The 9,311-nt window shown below is 44.7% G+C and overlaps 1 protein-coding gene across 1 annotated transcript in view; it reads right to left on the reverse strand.

Annotated features, from left to right (window-relative positions):
• Positions 1–9,093, reverse strand: part of IPO9 (importin 9) — a gene marked incomplete at its 5' end in the record, with an annotated part of 19,936 nt that extends 10,843 nt beyond the window's left edge. Inside the window, 12 exons of the mRNA XM_010017818.1 lie at positions 123–262; positions 583–689; positions 827–925; positions 1,404–1,555; positions 2,080–2,138; positions 3,233–3,333; positions 4,727–4,846; positions 6,298–6,384; positions 6,668–6,756; positions 7,194–7,395; positions 8,337–8,423; positions 9,032–9,093. Of these exons, the coding sequence (XP_010016120.1) occupies positions 123–262; positions 583–689; positions 827–925; positions 1,404–1,555; positions 2,080–2,138; positions 3,233–3,333; positions 4,727–4,846; positions 6,298–6,384; positions 6,668–6,756; positions 7,194–7,395; positions 8,337–8,423; positions 9,032–9,093 (1,305 nt within the window). The remainder of the gene's footprint in view (positions 1–122; positions 263–582; positions 690–826; positions 926–1,403; positions 1,556–2,079; positions 2,139–3,232; positions 3,334–4,726; positions 4,847–6,297; positions 6,385–6,667; positions 6,757–7,193; positions 7,396–8,336; positions 8,424–9,031) is intronic.
• Between the last annotated feature and the right edge of the window lie 218 nt (positions 9,094–9,311).

The following is a 9,311-nucleotide window of genomic DNA, read 5'->3' on the forward strand; positions in this document are numbered from 1 at the left end:
CTGCATTACATTACACATCACATGCATACAGCAACCTGATTCATCAGACACTTTTGTTTGGAAGAGATTCCCAGGGCCTGGCACTCAGCATTTACTCTCAGTAATGGCAAGATCCAATATACCTGAAAGGTTGAGGTCTGCAAGAACAACATTTGTCAGGAAGCCGTGCATATCAAAATGTATTCTACCATTCTTCACACTGTCTGTAATAATTGACTTCACAGAGCCCAGGGCCAGCATACAAGCTTCATGTATCTTCCACCTGCCAAAGAATTCAGATGCCTTTAGGTTTTTCCTCTGTCATCACCTTAAGAAACAAATACAAATTCTGAAGTGGTCTAAGCTATGATAACAATTTTCTTCACCCCAAAGCAGAGAACTAAAAAAAGCCCTGCAAGAAATGAACAGTTGCAAAACTGGCTCAAGAGTGGTAATTCCTCCTTCTTCTTCTCCTCAGGATTCCCAAATTTCATCCCTGTCCATTAGCAGCAGTGTCATAAAATCAATGTGATTAAATCGTGCTGCACCCAACACCACAGCAGGTTTGTACCAGTGTTGTTCCCTGCTGCTCCATCTCCTTACCAGTGCTCAGCACCACTGTTTTTAGCCTGCTCAGCTTCTTGTAAATGTCTTGTAGCTGCTGCAGCCAAAGCAGATGCACTCTCATTCTGAAAATCAGCAGCCACAGCCTGCACAGAAGGAGATGACAGCACTTAATTTACAGAGACTTTTAAAAGTTGGCCTTTTCTCTGAATCCCCTTCCTGAAGCTAGGTTTGTTCTTTGTTAGTATTTTGGTTCCATCTAAATGTGGAACACATTTCATACCAGCAACAGATCCTGTGCGGCAATCCTCACTGTATAGGAAAAAGTATCATCATCTTCATCCTCCACAAACTGTTGTGGATTTGCAGTCCAAACTTTAATCTAGAACAGAAAAGAGACAAAAAGGGTTGGGGAGGTGATGAAACACAAAGGATAAAGAGAAGCTTTTCTGTTCCCAGTAACCTCAGGCTTGTAAAGCTACTTTCAGAATTTTCCTCTGCCATAAAAAGTCACCATCTTTACATTCTATTGGAGAAACCTTTGAAAAGAAGAGACTCTCTCTTTGTTCTTAGCTCCCCATTTGAGATCAGAGTTTGGCAGAAGTAATGACTGACCTGGAATCAATGGTACACAGCTTTATCTATAGATGAGGAATGAGAGAAGCAGATGAACACTAACAGAGTGCCTGGCTTTATGCATGCCTACCTAAACAAAAAGACAAGGGCCCTAACTCCTGGGCACAACAAAGTGACTGAACAGCCTCTTAGAGCAGCTTACACACACTGACACTCTCCCCAAGACATTAGCTGTTTTAACCTTCTCAGTTCATTTGCTTCCTGCACAAGACAAACATGCTCACCTGCTCTTCTGTGATCTGCATGTAAAGGAGGATGTAATAAATCAGCTCTGGCAAAGCCTTCTTCACTGTGCTCTTAAATTTATTGTTTTCCAGCAAGGCATGGACAAATTCAAATATGCTGAACACGAGATTTTCAAATCCCAACACTTCACCTGAACAAAGTGAGAAAACAGAACATGTCTGAGTACGCCAACATGAAGGCAGAAGTGAAATAAACCCCATGACTGAACATGCTAATATACAGAAAGGTATAAATGGCTGTCAGATATAATGACAAACTATTAGCTTGCCTGATGTTTATTCTTACTCCTGGACTAGCAAGGACAGCAGCAGCCCCAGGATGCCTGACCTCGTCCCACCTCACCACACACCCCTCATTAAAACTGATCAAGCTCAACCTTAAACCTGTTTGGGTTTCTTTTGTCCCATTACTTTTACCTCAAGATTGTTACAAAACTCACTCCTTGAGTCATTACAAAACTTAAATTATGCAGCTTCATTGAGCACAACCACATGTAAACTCGCAAAGAAGTGATGGGCGCTGTTCTAACACCATAAATATACCCTTAAGCACAATCTCCTACAGTGTTTCAGTCACTATTTTGACAACAGTAATGTTTAGGTAAGTCCATTCCTTCTAAAGAAAAGGCAGAAGTGCAGTTTAACACGTTCTTACCATCAGAATCCACAGGGTCCTCTACCTCTTCTGTGTAATTTACTTCGGTTCTCACATAAGTGGACAGAGATAAGGAAATAGGCATGTTTTTAAAGAACTGCATCTATTTAGGAATTAATCTCTTCCTATCTGAAAATTCCTGATAAACAGGGAAGTTTCTGTCTTAAAAAAAAGAAGTAAGCCTTTGACTTCACACACAGTCCTGTGTTTCAGAGAGGGGACAAGCCCCAGGACGTCCTGGCTTTGTGCATTACCCAGTTTCCAAGACTACCTGATCAGTCTCTGCAGTTGACTTTAACTTAACATTGTCTCCTCTTTCCAGGAGACAGTGAGAGCCAGTGCAACACCCCACTGCTGCCACCCCATATTCCCACATGCTACCTGATGTTGGCTCTGCTCCCTGCCAGGCCTCTGCACAAGCCCCCAACCCTGAGAAGTGCCAGAAAACCAACCTGTGTGTGTAGAGGAGGAAGGTTCTTTGGGGATGGCAAATTGAAGCTCAGCCAACCCCTACAGTGCTATCACAACAGTGTCAGATTCTGGTGTTTGTACCGGAGTCAGAAAAAGCTACAAGGCAGCTCAGTATTATGTAATTACTGTCTCATTACAAAAAGCTGAACAAAAGCAACTTTTGCATTAACAATATAGTAAGATTTGACTTGTCAGTTTGCAAGTACTGGGAAAGGTCCCAACAGAACAGCTCTAACACGCTGATTGCGAAGTAATGACTTAAAAAATCAACAAGCAGATCAACTTCAGCACCAAGTCAAGCAGCCACTAGTACTGCTGCAGCAGGGGACACTGTGGATTCATCTTTACCTGAAGTCTTTACAATGTGATTAGCCATCTTTTTAAGAAGACAGTTTCCACCATGAGTACCAGGAGCAACGCAGAGCTCGGCTGCAATTCTACAGCCAGTCCAACACAGGCACCTGCATCATTCACCAGATGTGATTTTTAAGCTAAAAGAAACTGAATGGAGCCTACTGAAACAACACTTATCCAGCACAGCTACACCACAGATGCCTATAGTCTGTCTGTCATGGCAGACTACTCCATGGATCATGCTCTTCAGCAGCGTTCAGGTCATTACTGTGTATGAGACAGTTCGTCTTGTTCTGTTCTAGTTAAAACCATTCCCCACAAAGGATATAAGGCAGCACTTTCTGTGAGGGTATTCCAGACAATGGGCAGGATCTGCTGCATCGATGAAATCATGTGCTTCGGGTAGTTTTTCACAAGTGCTGTCACAGCCTGGAACAAAAAGGAATATCGATCAGAAGCGAGACTGGGAAAACCCCCAACAAAGAGTTAAATCACAGGCTGCTGCTTCATTAACAGGCAAGATAATCCAGTGCCTTCCTGCCACCAAGGTCTCCTGCTCTCACTCCTGACCAGGCAGGAGTCCCTTGCACAGACTCTGGCAAACAGACCTCTCATCATATCTGCTCTTGTGCAGGGAAGCAAAGGGATAACACAGGACGTGCAAGTCTGGAGTTGCAGCCTGTTCAAATCGAGATCACACCTCGCAGAGTATCCTCAAGTATCCCCCTCATGTTAGTGTTCTACCTATCCCAGGAACCCCAGTGTGCAGCCAATGGAAAGATAAAAGGAAACCCACAAGTGATGCTGTCTCAACAGAACCCGCCAACATCCTACCCCAAGCTCCCTTCCATGTGGTGCTGCCCAGTGAGAAATCAGCTCCTGCTGTAGGCAGGGTCCGATACCTGCCCCCCTCCCTGAGCAGGGACAGGATGCCACAACGAGGGCACTGCTGCCTTCACCAGGACCAAGAAAACAAGTTCCACAACACAGAACTTAGTAGCTGCTCATTTGAATAATACAATAGCATCCTCCCAGCATTTATTTTCATGCCTCCAGTGCAAAGCTGGTCATTATGAAAAACTTTTGATGCTTGTCTTCAATAATCTTTCCTTATCATTTCCTTTAGGGAACGTGGCTGCACAGCCTCAGCCACCCACCTTCAGAAAGCTGTGCACTGTGATCCAGGTCTTGCTCACCCCAGCACATAGGCAAGTACATGAAAGATCTGGATTTGATTCTGCAGCTCATGGTTTTGAGTTCTTCTTTCTCTCCCATGTTGGACCCCAGAACTCCAGTGCTTTCCCAGCTGTAGAAGGTATCTCCACACTCTAACCTCCACTCTTCTCCAGGAAACCAGGAGACTACAAAGGTTTCCAACTCTCTTTTGCAAAGATCATTTAGATTAAAGAGCGGGCAAGTTGTAGAAAAGCACCTGCACATATCAAGCTTTTAAAACTTTACTGCTGCAGAATTCCACAGCATATTTAGAAATGACAGATATTTAACTGCTGAGTATGGTGTCTGGACAATATGCATCCAAAGATGTCTTAGATCAGTGAATGACAAGACAGACTGTTCTACGGCTCGATCCCTATGGGTCATTTTATGGACACATCCCTATGGATCTCATCATAGGTATTTTCAGTACACGCAGAACCATTTATTTCAATGTTGTATAGCACTGGGATCCAAAAAACATCACCTATTCCTAACATGAGCAATACCAGGAGAGGTGACACACACTCAAGTGTCCCTGTTTTCCAGCACATCTGACAGGGTGTTGGTATTCAATTCTTTATTTGATCTGCCATCAGTGACTTACCTTCAAGACTTCCATCTTAAACCCACTGTCTGATGTAGGTCCATCAGGCATTTGCAGGGCCTGAACAAAGGCCTCTGTGAACTGCTGCACCACAGGAAAAATCAGGACTTTGGCTGCACCCTGGTGATAATCAATGCAAGTACAGGTGAATTCCGGATACAGAACCCCCACATAGCTACCAATAAAGCACCACAAGCAACAGAAATCACACTTTTCTGCTACAAACCCAAACTGGGACTCGTGGCAACTGCAGCACATTGCAAAGTCACTTGTTTCAGGCATCGCTCTGGCTCTCTCATGCTGGGAAGGAAGCTCAGCTGAATCCCACCCTTCCAAACCACACAGCACCGGCTGCTGCAAAACACACCCCTACTTCAGACTCTAGAGATCCAGCCAGCCCCATCCAGAGAGACACTTTGATTTGATGAGATGAATCATGCCCTGCACCTACCACCCGTCCCCCCCAGGCTATAAAAGAAGTGGGGTGACTGCACCACACATGAGCAATTACACTGAACCCTGGGGCTGGCATTTACCTCCCTCCTCAGCTACCTTCCCCCAAACCAAACAAGCCCTTTGTTGAGTATCAGCACCTGGCCTGAAGATTACGATGATGATTCCTCCTAGGAAAATGCAGCAAGTATTTTTCCAGATGTCAAAGCACTCCAGAAGCAGTGCTTGGCAGAGCAAGTAATACTGGACAAAAAGAGTTTTATGGAGACCATTCCCCCTAACTCCATAGCTAAGAGGCACAGTTGTATGCTTGAAGATTGCATGAGTAACCTTGTCAGTGCAGTACAGATACGGTATAACCATCACAACTTCCCAAAAGTCTGCATGGAATTGTTCCCTGTGCAAATAGGGCTGAAACAGCAGATAGAGCCGCTGAGCAGCAACCAGCCGCCTTATTGAGTCACCCTTTCCTACCCTCACAACCCAAAAAGTTAAAAAGAACAATTGATTTCCTGGGGAGTGTTGAGAAACCCACTTGTCAAAAGCCATATAAAATGCAGATGTGCTCAGAGCCAGGCAGGAGACTTGTGCATAAACTGTGCAGCGTCTTCTTCTTAACAGCTGTTCTAAAATGCTGTTTGGTTTGGCTTCCACCATCCCTTTAGGAACGAAAAGGTAACATGGATGGTAAAGCAACTGATGGAGCCTGCAACTAACACCTCACCCAAGGGCCACAAAACTGCCCATCATAACCCACACGGCCAAGGCCTGGCAGTGAACAAGGACACACGGTTCACCTGGAGATGGAAGCTACAACAGGGCTTTCCAACTAAGGGATTATACACTGTCTCCTCCCCACACTGATTCCCCTTTCTCTGAGCTCTTACAAGCAGCTGTTGCTATGTCACAAGTTCAACAATTATGGAAACCAAGTCACAGTATCCAGGCATGCATGTAAAGGAGGGAGGCAGCCACTTTACATGCGTTAAATTACACCCTCTTCACCAGAATTACAGCTGACAGAGTACATAGTTCTCCAACACTTCATTTTCATCTTAACAACTCCCTGGGACCTCGCTCGGTCTGAATTCAGTGTACGTTGTAAGTGAAACTCTTGCCTTTTCCAGTTCCTCCATGTTACAGATCATATGGGCACACGTGGTAAATATCTCCACTGCACGCGACCTTGTGCGAATACCATACACCTAGGAAAAAGTTTAAGTAACAGATCAGGAACACGAGATGCTTTTATTTCCTTTATTTTTACTGTAACTGTATTTATTTTTTTGCTTTGATTCTCTTATTTTATCCTTGTTTTCAACAGTTCTGTTGAAGCACTCGCTGCCAACAACTACCACATCGTCAAGAAAACTCTTTAAGTCTCACTCACGCTCCAGTACAGCTTAGCCATTAAAGCTGGAGTTTCTCTGCTCCAGCAAACATCCCCACTAATGCCCCTCAGTACCAGCTTCACAGTGAAGATCATACCTCTGCCATTGTGAAGATTTTGTACATCTCTGGAAGAATAACAGGGGCAACAAGTGGCATCTGTGTGTCCGTCACTTCCCGCGTGAATTCTAGAACATGGAAAAAGAAGGAATGTTCTTACAAGAAACAAATCTGTAGGCAACAGCAGCAGCATCTTTGGGAGATGCTAAGCAATTTGGGAACACGCCGATTCATACTCTATTAGACCAGTGCCATCTGGCCTCCCCATGGCAATCCCTGAAGGCAAGGAGAGGAACAGCACACTAAAAATAGCAGGTATGTGGAAAACAGGGTGCTGCAATCCGATTTCCTTCTGAGCTACAACCTGTAGCATAGAACCTTCTTCCTCAGCTTTCATGACCTGTGCTGGGCATGCGATTCAGCAGTGACCAACAGGCATCATGCCCAGGAGAAGCAGCAAATTCCAATTGCTTCAATTTGGAGTGAAAAGTGACAGAATGCTAGGACAGGAAAAGCCTAAACCACTTCCTACATCCGCCTTGCCAAAGCTCTCACATACACATACCTGTAAGCACTCTCATGGCTCCATGCACTGCGTTCACATCTCCACTAACCAGCATCTCCATCAAGAGATTGAAAAGCTCAGGCCAGGCTTCAGGCCAGTCCCAGTGGGCTATTGCTGAAACTGCATAAGCAACACTCGAGCGCACTTTGCTGATGGATTCTCTCAGCCCGTTGGGTAGGAGCTCCCTAATAGCAACTTTTGCCTGTAGAGAGGAACATTGTTCAACAAAGCAGATCCCCAGCCATAAAACAATTCAATTAAATCTATCTATCCATCTCTGACTGTATCCTGATATTGATTCAGCACTGCTTTCACAGAAGGAACACTCAGGAGACAAATCTTGCACACTACAGCCCCTCAGTTCCTTCTGGAACAGCGCAGGGTGTGTTTGAACGCAGCGCTCTTGTCACACAGAGCACTCGGCCAAGCACACAGTAAACAGCTCACAGCTGCACTTCCACAGGATGTAGATATCTACATGGAAGCCATCCAGAGTTAGAGAGACACATCCCAGCTCCGCTCAGGGACTCTGTTTGCTTACTTTGGAAGATTTCAGTAAATGAGAACTAGTCCCCCTTCGAAGGGGCAGGAAACACAGAGCCACTTCTTCTGGGGCATAATTCACAAGATCTGTTTCAAGCAATTATCTCTGATGGGATGAATCATACCCTCAAGATGCTCCAGTCAACAGGGCCAGAATCTGACCATTTCAGCCGTGACACACTCCTACTGCACAGAGTTTTAATGAAACTCAGCAGACCTTTAACCTGACACTTGCCATGGGAAAACAGCCTTTAAGTCCCAAAGCTGAAAACCACAAGATTTAGCAAATCTCTGAAAAAGAACTGCCAGAAGCAGTATTTGTACAACTTACAAAGCACCTTTCTTCTAGTCTTGCTTTTAGAGCAGCAGAAACGTTATGGCTGAACTTTTCCTACAGAAACCAGCCCAAGCTGCTCAAGTTTAGTGTTGTTTTAAGCAACTGAAAACAGATTTTCAATGTGGAAAACGTCAGAAAACCTTAACTGAAACCCTTAATCCTCAAAATACACGAGGGCATTGGGCCTTCTGAGACCACCTACAAAATTAATATTCTTGATGGATAAAGTGTCTCGAAGTAGACAACATGAAACCAAACCTTACCCTTTCTGTGGTCTCTGGAGGTCTAAACTTCTCTGACTGAGAACACCAGTGAGTTTCCACATACTGTTTCAAAATGACAGATGCTAGCTGGAGCAGGAGAGAGGTCAAGAGTCAGTAACAGCCACAGCAAGGTCACCCCTACCTCGTTTGCTCAAGCCCCCATCCCTCTGTGCTGCTTTTAAAGGGGCAACAGGGCTTGTCAAAATGAGAAATAACCTTTCTGATACGGACAAAAAAGTCACCACAAGATGAACTGATGACCATCCATTGAGCAATGGACAGCACGGACACATGGCAGTAGCTTTACTTCCTCACCTCCAAGAAGGCACAAGATATGGGCCACATTGTAAGTGAGGAAAACACAGAACCTAAAGTTCCTTTTCCAGGAGGAAAACACCCACAGAAAAAGCTGCTGCGAAGACAAGCCCCACTTGTGCTTGTTGATGCCTTCCATCCACCTCATCAGCTGTGTCTATGCCCAGTACTGTCTCAGCACCAGGTTTGTTAGGTCCAAAAAGCCCTATTTTCAAACAAGGTAAGTGTATAACACTTGATTAAGAGAAAGGAACGACTCTTGAGGAATGTAAAAGAAAGCAGAGGAACAGTCATAGAAAGCTGCCTCCGATATGAGAGACCTCTTTAAAAAGGGAGGCAAGTTCCATCCCAATTCTTTCTGCCTTTCCAGGTAAACTCACCTGCCGGATGGCCAGAGCTCCCTGGGGATCCACAGTCAGCTCTGCTAAATGAACACCAAACTCTGCAAGGGAAGGAAAACAAGAAGTTGGTATCAGAACTTTGATTCCCACACAGCAAAACTCATCAAGATTTTTGGAGAAAGACATCATACCAACGGAATGACTCATATGTGGGGAGGAGGAGACAATTCCAAAGCTTAGCTCCTCAACTGAATCATGAGCATTAATTCTCCCCTGTGTTCTCTGCACAAACTTCATTTATTTTCTCAGCATCTTCTTT

Source organism: Nestor notabilis, unplaced genomic scaffold (genome assembly GCF_000696875.1).
Source record: "Nestor notabilis isolate BGI_N333 unplaced genomic scaffold, ASM69687v1 scaffold19197, whole genome shotgun sequence".
Taxonomy (NCBI): Eukaryota; Metazoa; Chordata; class Aves; order Psittaciformes; family Psittacidae; genus Nestor; species Nestor notabilis.